Genomic DNA, 17645 nt, shown 5'->3' on the forward strand with positions numbered 1-17645 from the left:
CTGGACCCCGAAGGACCCCGTCACTTCCACGGGCGGTAGCTATAGCCTCCTCTTTTCTCTTTACCCCCCTACTTTTCCATATGCTTTCCCTGCTTTCCCTCTTTTCCCTCACACGCATTTGTGCTGTAATCATTCAATAAAGTACACTGTTTTGATTGTTACTGCAAACCCCCTTTGCTGTGTTGGTATTTTGTACTGAGAAATCCTTTGGAAACGAACCATCACTAAACCCGTCAATAAGGACGGTTCGTGACAGGGCTGCTGATGGCCTCTGACACCCAATTCCTCAGGGCTTCCCACCCGCCTGTGTTCCTAGCCACTCCTGTCCCCTTGGAGCCTCCTGCCCCCCACTCTCTCCCACAGGGCCCTCGTGCCTTCCCACCGCCTTGTCCCGTCAGGGCCTGCGCAGCACCTCATCCCTTCACGGCCTCCCGCTGCCCCTCAGGCTCCCCTCAGGGTCTCCCCCAGCCCGACCAACCTGCCCGGCAGCGGTGCAGCCCCGAGGGAGCTCCAGAGGAGCCGGATCAAGAGGCACCTCAGAGCCCTCAGCAATGCAGCCAGCAACTGCATGCCTGGGCAGCTTGCTTGGCACAAGGACCCGTTTTCCCTTTCTTTCCCACTGCCCTGCCGACACTGGGCACCAAAGAAAGCTCCTGGGAGTCTGGGTATTAGAACACATTCTATATTTATGGCCTAAATTACAACTAAAAAGAAGGAAAAAAACAAATCTGAAAGAAAATAAAAATCCCCCCTGGCTCAGATGGCCCTAGCAGAGAGCCTCTCCAACCAGTGTTCCTCAGAGCTCCAGCAGCATAGCCAGTGGTGGCCCCAGAGACAAGGCCATTTCTTGCGTGCCCTGAGAAAGCGATCTTGCAGCTTCTGCAGGATGGAGCCTGGAGCTCTCTCCATAGCCCGGAGGACAAAGGCTGTTTCAAGAGCCAGGCTTCTGGTGCAAGGGCTGGTGTGCTCTGCCTTGTCTTCAAGGACTGCAAGAGAGGGGAACAGAGCCACGGTTAGATCCCAGATCTGCAGGGACCCGAGGAGACCCCCCCCCATGCCAGGGCCATGCCAGCCGGCTCTGGCCATGGCCAGGAGGGAGCAGGGAGCAAGGGGATCAGCCCGAAGCTGACGGACACTATTGCCCCACGTGGGCCTGAAATCAGCACGTGTGCTCCGGCCACGCCAGCCCTGCTCCGCACAGGGAGCAGAGCCCTCGGCAGCAGCGGGGCAGGGATTGCAGCTCCCCCAGCAGCGGGGGCCGGCAGCCCTGTGCCCTCACTCACCCTGACAGATGTGCCGGAGCTCTCGCTTGTGGCCCCTGAGGTGCTGCCCGGCCATCCCTGAGAACACAGAGCCTGTCACGGCGCCAGCGGCACAGCTCCCTGCCAGCGGCGCTGCCAGCCCTGGGGCCACACGGCCTCCTGGCCCCGGCAGGGCTCGGGCCGGGCCCTTGCCGCTCGCTGCCGCCCCAGGGCCCGGCTGTCAGAGGGCAGCAGCAGCGCCCAGGGCAGGCGGGGCTCCCCAGGGAAGGGCACGGATGGCGCCGCCGGGGCAGCGGCCGGGGCTGGGGCCGAGCTGCGGCGGGCCAAGGTGGGGAAGGGAAGGGAAGGGAAGGGAAGGGAAGGGAAGGGAAGGGAAGGGAAGGGAAGGGAAGGGAAGGGAAGGGAAGGGAAGGGAAGGGAAGGGAAGGGAAGGGAAGGGAAGGGAAGGGAAGGGAAGGGAAGGGAAGGGAAGGGAAGGGAAGGGAAGGGAAGGGAAGGGAAGGGAAGGGAAGGGAAGGGAAGGGAAGGGAAGGGAAGGGAAGGGAAGGGAAGGGAAGGGAAGGGAAGGGAAGGGAAGGGAAGGGAAGGGAAGGGAAGGGAAGGGAAGGGAAGGGAAGGGAAGGGAAGGGAAGGGAAGGGAAGGGAAGGGAAGGGAAGGGAAGGGAAGGGAAGGGAAGGGAAGGGAAGGGAAGGGAAGGGAAGGGAAGGGAAGGTCAGCCCAGGCTGGTTGCTCACCGATGAACCTGATGGCCGCCTGTCGCAGGGACTCCTGTGGGCTCTCCAGGTACTGCAGGGCATGGCGCACGTGCTCGGCCGCTCGGCTCCTGTCCTCTGCCAGCTGCGGAGAGCGTCAGGAGGGTGCACTTGGTGCAGGCTCTGCCCCTTGGCCGGGCGCTCCGTGCGGCCAGCACTGGTCTCCCCTGCCCGCAGAGCTCTGTCCGGCGGCCAGCAGCCGCTGGCGCCGGGCTCTGGAGGGGGCAGCGGGCCGGCTGCTACCCGGGGAGCTGCCCTACTGTCCAGCTGGGCCGGGCTCCATCGGGGCCGCAGGAGCCTGGAGCAGAGCCCGCGCGGCCCAGGGAAGGCAGCGGCGTGTGGGGCACAGGCTGGCGGCCCTGGCTGCAGCCCTGGGCAGGGGCGCAGCTGCCCGCCGCACGCACTGAGCAGTGCGCTCAGGGGGCTTCTCCAGCCTGAAGCTGGGGCTTGCGGGCCGTCCTTACCAGGCCCTCGCCGAACCTCCAGGTCTGATCCAGACGCAGCATGTGTTGGAGATCCCTCCTGCGCAGGAATGTGGCTGAACAATGCAGCGTTTCCCGCGAGGCCTGGAGAGCAGCAGAGACACAGAGATGGCACCACAGCCCAGGGCATAGGACCTGCACAGGCCCCTGTGCCAAGGCCAGGAGGAGGCTGCAGCCCGCCAGGCGCCAGAGCAGGAAGCAGCCCAGGCCCCTGACAGGGGGCCAGCAGCAGCCGCTGAGTCCTCACCTCTGCCACACGCTGGTTCTCGTCGTGGCAGTGGAAGGAGAGAGGGAGCAGGCTCTGGCGCACGTGTGACTTCAGGGCCTTTCTTTCTCCTTCCAGTAAAAGATGCAGCATCTCTCGGAAGACGAACATGGAGCACAACTGCACCTGGCTATCATCCTGTATGAAGGGAAGGAAGAAAGACCTCAGCATCGGCTGCCTCACGCCCACCTGGGCACAGGCCTGAAAATGCACAGGGCACAAAGTGTGCGGGCAGCAGCAGGTGGCCGTGGCTGGAGACACAGAGCCTTACGTTGTCAAAGAGCGGCAGGAGCGCCTCAGCCAGCTGCAGGGCCAGGGGGCTGGCTATCGGGGCACCACTGCACAGGAACAAACCGCTGAGGAGGACCATGGTCATCCTGAGCATGTCGCTGTCATTTTCCTGCAGGAGCTCCACGAGCCTTTCATGCAGGCTCCACATTCTTACAGCCTGCTTGGAAGACGTGTGTGTGAAATGCCACCCTGCTGCCACAGGGCCCAGAGGCCAAAGGCCTGTGCCAGAGCACTGGGGCAGCTGGAGCAGGAGGCAGGAGAGCTGGGAGCAGCTGCCTCAGCGCCCAAAGGCCAGCCAAGCCCAAGCCACTGCCTTCCCCAGCCCCACGCTGGCAGCATGGCTCCAGCCGCTGCCCTCTTCTCACCGAGACACTGGTGCCGAGCACCAGGAGGCCTCTGAGTGCCAAACGACGCATCTCTCTGCACTCGCTCTGCAGGTGCTTGGACATGAGCTCCAGGACGCTGTCACGGCATTCACTCAAGTCCAGGCACGCCAGGATCTGAAAGGCACAAGGCCGGTGATGGGGGAGCCGGCCGGCAGGAGCCTGGAACCGCACAGGGCCGGGCCCAGGCAGCAGCACAGGGCGTGGGCACCGTCCTGGGCAGCTGCAGCCACGAGAGGGCCGAGAGCCGGGAGGCAGCTCAGCGAGGCAGCGCCAGCCTTCAGGTTCACCTCCACAAGGAACGCCATGGCGGCCAAATCCTGGGATGGAGTGTCCTTGCTGAGCAGCCCGAGCAGGTAGAATGCAATCGTGGAACACAAGGCTTCGGATGCACGGTGCATTTCTCTGGCAGGGGCAAATTGCAAGCAAAACCCTGAGCCAACCTCTCCCAGGACTGACTCACAGAGGTCTGGCCTTTCTCCACTACCCGGCAAGGGGGAGCCGGGCCCTCTGGGAGGTGGCTGCTCTTGGGCACACTCCTCTCCCAGCCTTTTGCAGTCTCCTTGGCCGTCCCTTGGTGACAATGCCCTCTGGCCCACAACCACGGGCAGTGTGGGGCACCCCAGGCACGGGGCACAGATGCTGGGGCAGTTGGGGAGCAGGGGGTCTCACCTGGCCAGCATGCCCACAGCACAGTGGTGGGTGTCAGCACAGAGCAGCGTGTCCCAGCCACGCTTGTCTTCCATTGCCACCACCACATCTTCATAGTGCAGTCGGCAGAGCAGGGCCTTCAGGGTCTGCTCTGCAAAGCTGTGTGCAGAGGAAAGCCCAGGTGATGCTGGGAGCCCTGGCTCCTGCCCTGGGCACATGGCAGGGACAGGAGGACTGGCATGGAGCACCTGTGGGGGTCGGTGGCAAGGCCGTGTTGCTGCTGGCATCCCGTCCAGAAGGTATCGACCGCCTCTGGCATATCCAACGCGCTGAAGAGCACTTGGAACAGCAGATGCACAAAGAGGCAGGGGAAATACACGGTCACCACATGTGGGACACAGGGCATCTGGAGGATCTTCCATATCACCACAGTTGCCTGCAAAGGACAGAGCAGCCCGAGCTCAGTGCCGAGGTGTCCGTGTGGCAGGGCCCGAGCGTGGCAGGGAGAGGCCAGCAGAGACACAGGGGGAGCACCGGGCCTGGTGGCTCTGAAGCTGCCCCTAGGCCAGGTTTCAGCCCAGTGCCTGGGGCAGGGAGACCCCATGGGGAAGGGAGGATGGAGACTTGACGGAGAGGTGAGCTTGGGGTGAGCAAAGGCCGGTTGCAAAAACTCACAGCCAGGGCGAGGGCAGGCGTGTGGTCCCCATCGGAGGTGCACATGCTGTGCTCTGGCCAGCTGCTGAGCACGTCAAGAAGCACGAGCATGGCCAGCTCTGCAGTCCTGCACGAGCACATGATGTTCTTCCACATGGTGGTAGCAGCTCTGTGGGGTCAGAGCTCTGTCTCAGGGGGGTCTGGGACACAACACCATGGCCTGGGCAGCAGCAGGGGGCTGAGCTGACTGCCAGCCCTGCCTCTGCCCACTGCCCCTCAGCACACAGGCAGCCCAGCCCAGTGGGGACTCGCCCCTGAGGAGCAGGGAGGCAGCATGGCAGGTCAGCACGCTGGGGGCTGACATGCCAGGTCTGGCAAAGGAAGAGCCAGAGGGCCCTGGAATTCTCTGTCTGTCAGACACATGCAACAGGCTGTACAGGGTGATGGGCTGCTGAGCCCTGAGCCTTGTGGGCACGTGGGCCCTGTACCTGTCACACGATGGGGCCACACGCAGGAGAGCCATCACCACATCAGTGGGCTGTGCCTCTGCCAGATCCAGAAGGGGCCTGTACAGGTTGTACTCAGGAAACTCGTTGGCCGTGAGCCACTGGTGGATGTACCTCACCATGGCTGGCACCTGGGGAAGGCAGGGGAGACTCGGAAAGCTGCCAGAGGGAGTCATGTGCCCAGCTGCCCCAGAAAAGTACTTCCCTTGCCACCACTGCCATGGCCTCAAGGCTTACAGTGAGCAGCAGGCGTGGCCTGGGAGGCCCAGCAATTGCTGGGAGGATGGAAGCCAGGCCACAGGCTGCTTACTTGTTTTGGACTGGAGGGACCCTCTTCCACAAGCATATCCAGCAGGGCAGCACTGGTCTTGGTTTTGAAGATGGGAGGGTACGCTCTGACCACCGTGCCCATGACGCTGGTCTCTTCCTCCCGAAGCCTCTTCAGGAATTGGCCAACCATCTGTAGCAGAAGGGCAAGAAGCGAGGGATGTTGCATGGAGTGCTCCGAGCACGGTGCTGGGCTGAGCAGTGACAACAGGCCCAGCCTGGCTGGGCATGGCTGCAGGTACCTGCGCTGTTCTGCGGAAGAGGCCGCGGGTGCGTTCCTGCTCTTGTGTGCGCTCCACGGCTGGCCCTGGCAAAGAGAGAGCGCAGCCAGAGCTGAGGGGCTGCGGGAGAGGCTGGAGAACACAGCCCAGCCCTGCACTCCCCAGGAAGGGAGAGCCCCACGACGCCCCAGGGCATGGAGCATGGCTGCGGGGTGTCTGCCCCAGCCCCTGTTCTGTCCTGTCCATGGGCGTGTCCCCATGGGATGGGATGGGATGGGATGGGATGGGATGGGATGGGATGGGATGGGATGGGATGGGATGGGATGGGATGGGATGGGATGGGACGGGACGGGATGGGATGGGATGGGATGGGATGGGATGGGATGGGATGGGACCAAGTTGGCTGCAGGCACCAGCCCTGCGGCCCAGCTCTTCCACTCACCCTTCTGGAGTAACTGCAACTGTTCCACCTCTTCAGGCTGCTGTGCTAGAGCTGTTCCAGGACCTTCTTTCTCCTCCTTTCCCCAGGCCAGCTTGGGCATGCTGGCAGGTCTCTGCTCTGTGTCACTGCCGGGATTCATGGCTACTTGCAGGAGACGATGGCTCAGAAAAAAGTCTGAGTCAGCCAGTGCTGCAGTTGTGCCTTGAAGGCACCTGCAAGAGTAAAGTCTTGGCAAGGTTACAGGACAGCAAGTCCTGCACTCTGGTCTTGAGGGCTCCAGCCACAAGGACAGGAGACTCCTTGTCAAGGACCGTGGTCAGTGAATGCCACGCTCTGCCCTCAAGGCCACCTGCAGAAGAGAAGCCTCGGGAAGGCCAGAGGTCACCAAGTCCTGTGGACTGGCCACGAGGTCACCTGCAGGAGTAACGCCTCGGGAAAGCTCTGGGTCAGCAAGGAACGAGTGCGCTGCGCTCTGTCCCAGCCTGTCCCGTCGCCTGCACCGAGCACTGTGGTGTGGCCACGGCACTGCCAACACCTATGTCACTGCATGTCACAAAGGGCCCTTTGACACGTAGTCCCATCCCATGCCACGGTGACCATGCTGCACCATGTCACAAAGGGCCCTTGGAAACTCTGCAACCTGCCCTGGGGCCACCCCCAGCCCCTCCAAAGTGGCCCAGCTTGGAAGGAATGCCTTGCCCCAAGTGTCTCAGACAGCCCGACAGGATCTTTAGGAACGGCTCAAACCATGAGCAAACGCTGCCCTGCTCTGCAGGCTCACGCTCCCCCATGGCTGCCGATGCAGCCGCAGTGGGAAGGGCACGGGGCCTTCCACAGAAGCTGGCACGGCCTCCTCCGGACATGTCCTGCTCGGTGGCCACGTTCAGCGCGGCCGTGTGACAGAGACGAGGAACGTGCGGGCCAGGGCACCAATGCTGCTCTGGGCCCTGGGGCTCGTGGAGCACTGACATCAGCCCGTGTGGCAGAGTCCCTGCAGAAGCAGAGTCTTCCCAAGCCCTTTTGCAGTACAGGTGCCCATCTCCTGCCCCAAAGACCTGTGCCTCCAGATGCCAAGGGAAAGGTGCACAAGGGCCAACATTGACTGAGCGTTACCTTTGCTTCCCAGATGCCATCTGAGCAACATCTCCAGGAGGGCTGCCCTGCGTGGCAGGGAGAAACAGGGGAGAGCCTGTGACCATCAGGCAGGTAGAACTCCTCTGTTTGTAAATATGTTTATAGATTTCTATAGTTCTATTTATCAGTGGTTATAGTTGCATTTATAGATTATAGTGTTCTGCTTATATGTACATATATTAATTGATCTGCATAGAATTTCAGAGTTAAATTTTGATTTCTGTAGTGTAAAAAAAATATATATATATATATATGAAGTTACATTTTCAATGAGTGTCATTATATAGTAAGAGGAATATGAATGTCTAGACAGATAGATTGATGGATAGATTGCTGTTTGTGTAGGCCTAGGCTGCACTGTTACCTCTTTCCCCCTCGGCTGCCTTTCTCACCTCTCTCTTTTCCCCCTGTGCCCCCTGTGTCCCCTCTCCCTGTGCTGGCTCCGAGCTGGCGGCCGGGCCGGGTGGAGCAGCACTTGCAGCCCCGGCTGTCCCTGGAGCGCTGGGAGCTGCCGCTGGCCCCAGGCACTGTGCCCTGAGGAGCTGCTGGAGGACGGTGAGACTGAGGGGGCTGAGGGGGCTGAGGGGGCGGTGGCGCTGAAGGGACGGGCACCCTGAGCTGCTGCTGGGGCTGAGGGCTGTGGGGCAGCCAAGGGCCATGGGGCAGCCGAGGGCCATGGTGGCATTTGAGTGACAGGGAAGTGGCATAGGCTGAGGGGCTGGCGGGTCTCGGGGGACAGGATGGCTCAGAATGGACTGAGGGCATGAGAGGACTGTGAGGGGCTGAAGAAACTGAGGGTGGCCGTGTGACAGAGACGAGGAACGTGTGGGCCAGGGCACCAATGCTGCTCTGGGCCCTGGGGCTCGGGGAGCACTGACATCAGCCCGTGTGGCAGAGTCCCCACTGAAGCAGAGTCTCTGCAATCCCTGGAACAGCACTAGTGCTTATCTCCTGCCCCAGAGACCTGCGCCTCCAGAGGGCTTCTCTGCCAGAGGGCTTCTCTGCCAGAGGGCAGCCAAAGCCAACCTGCACTGGGGGCTGTGCTCCACCCTAAAGGGGGTCTTGCTAGGAGCACCTGGAGCACCTGGAGGCAAGATTTGGTGTGTGCCAGATGATGTTGCTCCTTCCTGGAATGATTTTTTCAAGGAAAGGATTAGCAGTAGCACAGAAACACCAACAGCTACTGTATTGCACAGGACAAAGAGACTCCACCAAAACGCTGTCATGTTTCCTTGTGCTTTGCTGTCTTTCTTGCACTCTGAAAGAAAAAGAACTGGCCCAGCCTCTGCTATTCAACACTCCACTTACTGTGTGTCTTCCTGTGGTAGCTCACGTGCAAACATAACTGGATGCCTGCTGAGCACGGCCATGGACGGCCACAAACAGGGAAGTCCATGGTGAACATAAGGGCAGACCCCTGGAGAAGTGCAAAGGATAGGGATAACTCTGGCAGGAGAAGCTCTTCTGTGACTCTGATGATGGTGCCAGCCCCCTTAAGGAGCGGCCAAGATAAGTGCTGGAAGCAGCCATGTCCTGCTCTTTTCTGCTCCCAGATGCCCACGGGACAGCCTTTTTGCCCACAGGTTCACCAGACTTGATCCAGGAACAATGGAAGCCCATGCACTGGTAGGGAATTGGCTCCAGCAAGAGCAAAGCAGGATCTTCTAGCAGCAAAGCCTGAGCTTGTGAAGCCAGCCATGTCCTCAGCAGATACCAAAGCGCTTTCCTCCAAGCCTCAATATTGGCCGCAAGTGCCTGCCTTTCTTCAGCGCCGGCTGCTGCTTCCTTTGTTCCAAGCCAGTCCACGATTTAGGTTGGAAGCTCATGCACGTGTTTTTAAGGTGCCTGCATGGAGGAGAGGGACAGCAGCTGCAGGGCAGGGCTCGTGCTGCTGCTGCCCGAGCTGATATAGCGAAACACAAAACAACGGAGTTGTTTTATGCGGTGTTTTATTGAGGGCCCTGGGGACCTGAGGACTCGCGTCCAAAGTCAGAGCCCCCCGAGCAGACAGAACTACAGGGTTTATATCTTTCAACAGAAAGATTACTTCATCCTTTGATCTTTTGTTTCACTAGCTCTACATAACATCCCTAAGCTACTTTTGATTAACGGTTACCTTGAATCTTTAGCAGAATCTTTAGCAGATAGTTTATTCTTTAGATAAACATTTTCTACCTCCCCAGCATGTTTTACTGATTTCTTGCAACACAAGCTACTAATTCACATACAGAGTGCCAAAAGGCCTACTTAGGTTACGATCCTTAGCATAACTACTCCTAATACACAATATTCTCTCTAAAACTTAAAATCTACTGCAACACTGCCTGTCACAATGGCACCAATGCTGTTGCCTGGGGATGCCTGACAGTGGAAGGCGAGTCTGCCCTCAAGCACGGCCATTGAAGTCAGTCAGGGGCACAGGCTGCAGCTGCAGCTGCCAAGCATTGCTGTGAGGCTGGCCAGCCAAGAGAAAGCCATTGTAGCCGATGTGCTAAAGCCTTTTGCTAAATCACATGCAACGGTGCCAGGCTTCTGGTGCAAGGGCTGGTGTCCTCTGCCTTGTCTTCAAGGACTGCAAGTGAGGGGAACAGAGCCACGGTCAGATCCCGGATTTGCAGGGACCTTAGGAGACCTGCCCCATTCCAGGGCCATGCCGGCCGGCTCTGGCCATGGCCAGGAGGGAGCAGGGAGCAAGGGGATCAGCCCGAAGCTGACGGACACTATTGCCCCACGTGGGCCTGAAATCGGCACGTGTGCTCCGGCCACGCCAGCCCTGCTCCGCACAGGGAGCAGTGCCCTCGGCAGCAGCGGGGCAGGGATTGCAGCTCCCCCGGCAGCGGGGGCCGGCAGCCCTGTGCCCTCACTCACCCTGACAGATGTGCCGGAGCTCTCGCTTGTGGCCCCTGAGGTGCCGCCCGGCCATCCCTGAGAACACAGAGCCTGTCACGGCGCCAGCGGCACAGCTCCCTGCCAGCGGCGCTGCCAGCCCTGGGGCCACACGCCCTCCTGGCCCCGGCAGGGCTCGGGCCGGGCCCTTGCCGCTCGCTGCCGCCCCAGGGCACGGCTGTCAGAGGGCGGCAGCAGCGCCGAGGGCAGGCGGGGCTCCCCAGGGAAGGGCACGGATGGCGCCGCCGGGGCAGCGGCCGAGGCTGGGGCCGAGCTGCGCAGGGCTGGGCCCGGGTGGGGCGGGGAAGGTCAGCCCAGGCTGGTGGCTCACCGATGAACCTGATGGCCGCCTGTCGCAGGGACTCCTGTGGGCTCTCCAGGTACTGCAGGGCATGGCGCGCGTGCTCGGCCGCTCGGCTCCTGTCCTCGGCCAGCTGTGGAGAGCGCCAGGAGGGTGCACTTGGTGCAGGCTCTGCCCCTTGGCCGGGCGCTCCGTGCGGCCAGCACTGGTCTCCCCTGCCCGCAGAGCTCTGTCCGGCGGCCAGCAGCCGCTGGCGCCGGGCTCTGGAGGGGGCAGCGGGCTGGCTGCTGCCCGGGGAGCCGCCCTTCAGCCCAGCTGGGCCGGGCTCCATCGGGGCCGCAGGAGCCTGGAGCAGAGCCCGCGCGGCCCAGGGAAGGCAGCGGCGTGTGGGGCACAGGCTGGCGGCCCTGGCTGCAGCCCTGGGTAGGGGCGCAGCTGCCCGCCGCACGCACTGAGCAGTGCGCTCAGGGGGCTTCTCCTGCCTGAGGCTGGGGCTTGCGGGCCGTCCTTACCAGGCCCTCGCCGAACCTCCAGGTCTGATCCAGCCGCAGCATGTGTTGGAGATCCCTCCTGCGCAGGAATGTGGCTGAACAATGCAGCGTTTCCCGCGAGGCCTGGAGAGCAGCAGAGACACAGAGATGGCACCACAGCCCAGGGCACAGGACCTGCACAGGCCCCTGTGCCAAGGCCAGGAGGAGGCTGCAGCCCGCCAGGCGCCAGTGCAGGAAGCAGCCCAGCCCCCTGACAGGGGTGCAGCAATTTTCTGGCAAAGAATGTCAAAACCCGGCAGCTTCCCAGTGCTGCCACCAGCATCGCCCAGATCTGGTGTTTGCGGCCACTGCCTGTGCTCAGATCCGGACATTTCGTGGTTCTGGCACAGCCCAAGTGCAGGAATTTATTGGAAAAGAGAGACAAAACCTAGCAATTTCCTCGTGCCAGGACTGTCACTGCCCAGATCTGGGGTTTCCTAGAACTGCCAGTGCCCAGATGCAGAAATTTCCTGGTGCTTGCAGAGCCCAAGTGTTGCAATTTGCTGGCACAAAAATCCAAAATCCAGCAAATACCTGGTGCCAGCACCACTCAGATCTGGTGCTTGCCAGCACTGCCAGTGCCCAGATGCAGCAATTTCCTGGTGCTGGTACAGTCCAAGTGCAGCAATTTGCTAGCAAAGAAAGCCAAAACCAGGCAAATACCTGGTACCTACAGGAACCCGATGTGTTTGCTGCCACTGCCTCTGCCCAGATCTGGAAATTTCCCTATTCTGGCACAGCCCAAGTGCAGCAATTTGCTGGCACAGAAATCCCAAACCCGGCAGCTTCCTGCTACTGGGTCTGGCACCTCCCACATCTTGTGTTTGCTGCGCCAGTTCCCAGATTTGGAAATTTCCCGGTGTCAGCAGAGCCCAAATCTGGCAGATTTCTGTCGCTGGCAATGACATGACCCAGATCTGGTGTTTGCTGGCAGTGCCAGTGCCCAGATCTGAAAACTTCCTGGTGCCGGCACAGCCTAAGTCCAGTGATTTGAGGGCACAGAAAACCAAAATTTGGAAATTTCCAGGTTCTGGCTCCAGCACCATCCAGATCTGGTGTTTGCTGGGACCGCCAGTGCCCAGATTTGGAAATTTCCCAGTGCCTCCACAGCCCAGGTCTAGCAATTTGGTCTTAGGCTAGCTTAGGCAGAGAAGTTCCTCGGAGCGTGGCTTTCCATTTTCTTGGAACTGTTTAAACCTGCTCTGGACTGAAAACCCAGGAAAACACCGGCAGCTCACAGCTGTGCCCCACCGAGGTCTGGGACGCTGCATTCCAGAGCCAGAGGGACTTAGAAGAGACTGAGTGAGCGAACTACAACCCACAAAAAAGACTTTCTGAATTTGCCATCTCTTCAGTACTGTGAGAGGCTTTATTTAATATTATTCATTTCTCATGCTTGTGAATACCTTACTTGTTAAATAAACTGGTTTTTTCCACTTTTCTCCAGGGAAGTCTTTCCTGAACTAGTAGGTGGAGGGGCCGCTTGAACTTGCTTTCTAGACTGACCCCTTTTGGAGGTTTAATCCCAAAATTTGCCTTAAACCAGCAAAAACAGTCACAATGAAAACTTCACCAGTGGCACAACTCCCCAGCCCACCAGGAAAAGAAAGGACATGTAAAGTTCTCCAAACATTTGTCCTGCTTTGCTGTAAAAGTCCTGCTGCACACACAGTGCAGTGTGGAAAGCCAAAAGAAGCTGCAGCTGGTGGCAAATCTTGTGACAGAAGCTCAACCTTGTTCTCCTCGAGAGGTTCTTGAGAAGAGCAGACAGGAGAAGATTCCTGGGAAACTGAAACAGCTTTCCAGAAGTGAAATGAAAACGAAAGAAAGAATCAAAGATGTTTTCATCTATTTATTTCTATGCTCCCCTTTTCCATGTGGCACACTTCTGCATCCCAGTAATTCCAGATGCACCTCACCTCTAAGATCGCTGACTTAGGGACTTTTAGACACCCTAAAATACCATAGGCCACACACAGTTTTCCTTCCCCTGTTTTATCTGGAAAGCAACACTGGAGATGTAAGTGCAGCGCTGGGGTCAGGTAGGAATCCTACACCAAGGGAAGGTGCCCCGACAGTGTTTGACCCTCACTCAGCAAGGACAATGCACAGCAGCAAGCGAGGGGATTGCTCTGCCAGCGTGCAGGAGTCAGGGCTCTGCATCTGGGCTCAACGCTGCAAAGTTCCCGTGTTTGGACAGACTCAGGGGCTGTGCCCGGGGCGCGCGGGGCTCGGCCGTGGGGCTCGTGGGGCGAGCGGGGAACGGACACGGGGACGAACGGCCCCGGTGCTTCAGTTGCAGCAGCGGCAGCGCCGGCGGCGGCAGCAGCGGCGGCAGCACCAAAAGCAGAGAAGCATTTACACACCGTTTTAGTTTCTTTCTCTCCCTTTCCCTCTGTCGGGCACCCTTTTCTCGGGGTCCGTTCTCCGGCCTCCCTTTCCTCCCCCCGCCCCCCTCTCCCCGTGCTGGGCCGGGCCATGCCCCCGGCCCGCCCCCGGCCCCGGGCGGGGCTGCCCCGTGCCCGGCCCCGGGCGTCCCGCCGCGGTCTTGCCTCCGCCCGGCTCTGGCAGTGCTGGCGGTGGCGCTGCTGGGCGGGCATCAGTGCCTGGGGCTGGGGCGGCATCGCCTCCCTTTGGCTCCGCCTGGCCCGAGCCCGGCCCCGGCCTCAGCCCCGACGCAGGGTCCAGTCCCGACCCCGATCACGGCCCCGGTCCCGGCTCCTCCCGGGGCCCGCGGAGGACCCACGCGGCGCCGCCTCCGCTGCGGCTTCCCCGGTTCGAGCTCCGCCGCTCGGCAGCGCGGCCGCCGGCCCCGAGCCTCCCGTGCCGCGTTCCAAGGAGCGAACGCCTGGGCATGGCCGGCCCGGGGCGGGTGAGGGGCGCTCGGGGGCCGTTGCTGGCCCCGGGCCGAGCGCTGACAGCCGCGTCCCGCCCGCAGGGAAGGCGCAGGAGGCCCTGCAGGAGCGGTACCGGCTGGGTTCGCTGCTGGGGCGCGGAGGCTTCGGCAGCGTCTTCGCGGCCACGCGGCTCTCGGACGGCGTCCCGGTGAGCGGCGGGGCCGGCGGCGGGCGGAGGAGGAGGAGGAGGGCGGAGGAGGAGAAGGTCGGGGCGCAGCGGGACGGGCGGCGAGCTCAGCCCCCTGCTCTCCCTTGCTCGCAGGTGGCCATCAAACGCGTGCCGCGGGATCAGATCCGGCACTGGGGCGAGCTGGTGAGTGAGCGGGGCCAGCGGCAGAAGCCGGGCCGTGCCGGGGCTGAGAGGAGCCGGGGCCATGCAGGGGGAGAGCCGTCGGGAGCCTTGCGGGGAGAGCGGGCGTGGGCTGAGCGGGGCATGCAGAGTATCCCGGGCTGGCTGAGGGCTCCCAGAGCCCCGGCACGGCCTCAGCCCCACTGAGGGCATCGCGCTCCTCCCGCAGCCCGACGGCACCAGCGCGCCCCTGGAGATCGTGCTGCTGGCCAAGGTGTCCTGTGGTTGTGCCGGTGTCGTTCAGCTCCTGGAGTGGCTTGAACTCCCTGACAGCTTTCTGCTGGTGCTGGAGCGTCCGGAGCGGTGCCAGGAGCTCTCGGGTTTCCTGGCAGAGCGGGGGTTCCTGCCGGAGGAGGAGGCGCGGGGGCTGTTCCGCCAGGTGCTGGAGGCCGTGCGGCACTGCACCAGCTGCGGGGTCCTGCACAGGGACATCAAGCCCGAGAACATCCTGCTCGACCTGGCCAGCGGGCAGCTGAAACTCATTGACTTTGGCTGTGGCACCTTCCTCCAAGACACAGCCTACACCCAGTTTGCAGGTGAGCCCTCACAGGGGATGCTCCTGGGCATCTCTTGATTAGGCCTTGGTGCAGCACCGGGGCTTCCCCATATTTCAGCCGGGATGGGATTGATGCTGGAGCCAAGTTGGTTTGGGTGGGTGTGTGAGGGGGGCCAGCTCCCAGCCCTGCTGACAGCCTTCAGCAGCCACTGTGGCCTGGGCTGGGGCTGGAGCTGGGGCAGCCAGCCTGACAAAAACCCCCATGGGGGTGGCAGAGAAGGGGGTCTGACCCCTCGGATGGTTTGGTGTGCAGGCGAGGAAGGGCTTGGACTGCTCCACTCGCCTTGTTTGCCTTGGCTTATTAACATTTTTGGGGCCATGCAGTTGAGGAGGAGAGTGGGTTTTCTCCACCACTGAATGGGTTTTTCCTTTATGTGTCATGGTTGGGCCTTCTCAGGGTTTCTGCTGCCCTCTTCCAGCACCAGTGGCTTCTTTTCCACCTCGTGTTTGGAGACAAATCCCAGGTGCTGGCAAGAAGGCAGCGGTCACCCTGTGTGCCACTGGGGCAGCCCCCACATGCCCAGGGATGCTGAGGCCAGGCTCTGGGAGCTGCAGCATCCCCTGCTGAGCTGTGTCTGTGTTCCACAGGAACCCTGTCCTACAGCCCACCAGAGTGGATCCAGCACCAACGCTACCACGGCGAGGCAGCGACGATCTGGTCCCTGGGCCTCCTGCTGTGCCACCTGGTCATGGGGAAGCACCCGTTCAGGAGGGGCCAGGAGATCATCCGGGGGCGGATCTTGTTCCCACGATGGCTCTCTCAAGGTGGATCCTCATCTCTGGGCCCGGGGGGAATACCAGTGCTGGGAGACAGCAGCGGGCTCATGGGCATCCTGCTCTGGCAGCTGCTGAGGAGGTGGCACATGTCCTGCTCTCCTGCCCTCCTCCAAATGGAGCATCCATGGGGCAGTTTAGGCCCAGCTCTGGGCACACCCAGCATGGCCTGGGCACGGGAACATGGGGGCAACTTCTCCAACTGACTGGTGATTTCTGGTTTCTCTCCCCAGAATGCCAGGATGTCATTAAGAGGTGTTTGTCCATGCAACCCTCAGACAGGCCATCCTTAGAAGAGCTTTTCCGTCATCCTTGGGTGCAGGCTGTTCCTCTGCCCTAGAAGATGGGAGAGATCCATGTGCACAGTTGGATCCAGGAGCCTGGCAGGTACCAGCTCCACACATCTCTTGGCAATCAGTGGCAAAGCAAAGCAGGCTGTTTTTGGCATGCCTGTAGCTCTGAGCAGGGGTCAGCAGAAGGGAACACGCAGCTCTTGGGCTGGAGCTGAGCTGGAGACCTGGTGTGGCAAGCATTGGTGGCCACCATCCCCTCTGATTTTGCTTGTCTTGTTCACTGACAGCTGGGGCACTGGGCAGAGCCCTGACAGCCTGATCTGGCCCCAGGGAAGGAGAAGGAGCTCCCAGATCTGGGCATGGCACAGCCTGGCCGGGCACCAAAGGTTCCCTCTTTGCTGGGGCAGATGCAATGAATTCTTCAGTCGGCTGCCCAGCTGCTTTTTGGCTCTGGGCAGCTGCTGAGGGCTGGATGTGCCGTGGCTGGCTGCAGGCTGGGCACATGTCCTGCCCTCCTGCTCTGCTGCCAAAGGCAGCAGGGATGGGATGGGCAGCTCTGGGCACAGCTCTGGGCACAGCCAGCATGGCCTGGGCACCACAGGCCTTGGCACAAGGGGACAGGAGCCCTCAGCTGACGGGCAGTTTCTGCTTTCTCTCCTTGCAGCCGGGCTCTGCGCGTGCTGAGGCTGCTCTGGGCTCTGCCAGGGCTCTGCTGGGCTCAGCCCTGGGCCCAGCTGGGCTGGCTCTGCCCTCACATTGCTCTGACAGCTTGGCATCAAACGAGCCCCTTGCGAGAACAGCGCCTGAGCTTTCTGCTTTAGCAGGTGAGTGAGACTCTGCTGCAGGCCCAGAGATTGCAGCTGGGGACACACATCCAATTGGCAAGGACACAGACTCTGCACAGTCCCAGCTGAATGCCTGGATCTGCACAGGGTGTTTTGTGTGTCCCATTCTTCCTTCTTTATTGGCTGGAATTGTGCAGTTGCACTTTCTTCCTCCTCTAGAAGTGCCACGAGTGGGCCAAAGCTGGCGAGTGGGCCGTGTTCCTGAGGCAGTGCAGGCTGGAGCTGATGGATGGAGAATTGCCCTTCGGCACTTCAAACCAGAGCAAAAAGCCGTAAGTGGGACTTGGTGTCTTTAAGAAATCCCTGACAGTTTGAAAGGGAATGTGCAGCTCATTACCAGGCAGAGAAGGAAGGGACTCTTCTCATGGATTTGGGATTTGACAGAGTTTCCATTCCCAGTCCTGCTTGGAGCTGTAAGGGTACAAAGCAATTTCCTCTTGCTTCGACCACAATTTCAAATACCAATGTTGGAAACAAAGCCCAAAATCTTTTAAATGGCTGATGATATCATTAAGATGGATCCAAGCCATCAGCACATTTACAATGTAAATAACGGAGTTCTCTTTTTAGAAACATCATTTACGTCCTAATGCAAAGTTACAGACGTTTTTTCACTAATGCTTGGGTTTTGTTTTTATCTTTCCCATGTTATATAGTTTTTTTTCTTTTCCCTTTTTTTTCTTTTTATTAGAAATCATGTCCTACCAAAGGAATGTCCTTTGCTCCTGGTTCCTGTGTGGAGCAGCTCCCTTCCTGCTGGCTGAGCTGCTCAGGCAGAGCCCGGCAGCTCCTGGCCCTGCAGGGCTGAGGCTTTTCCCCGTTGCTGGGCACAGACTGATGGAG

At 60.5% G+C, this 17645-nt stretch overlaps 1 protein-coding gene across 1 annotated transcript; it reads left to right on the top strand.

The window, feature by feature from the left end:
• Window positions 1–10493: 10493 nt before the first annotated feature.
• On the top strand, window positions 10494–17078 carry LOC311166170 (serine/threonine-protein kinase pim-1-like; the record flags this gene model as incomplete). The annotated part of the gene is made up of 7 exons (XM_084227639.1): window positions 10494–10565; window positions 13759–13960; window positions 14027–14133; window positions 14248–14298; window positions 14504–14870; window positions 15479–15690; window positions 16962–17078. 7 exons carry the CDS (start codon window positions 10494–10496, stop codon window positions 17076–17078), a joined length of 1128 nt encoding a protein of 375 aa, XP_084083765.1.
• Between the last annotated feature and the right edge of the window lie 567 nt (window positions 17079–17645).

The sequence above is a fragment of the Fringilla coelebs genome (assembly GCF_963513975.1).
Source record: "Fringilla coelebs genome assembly, contig: SCAFFOLD_64, whole genome shotgun sequence".
Classification (NCBI taxonomy): domain Eukaryota; kingdom Metazoa; phylum Chordata; class Aves; order Passeriformes; family Fringillidae; genus Fringilla; species Fringilla coelebs.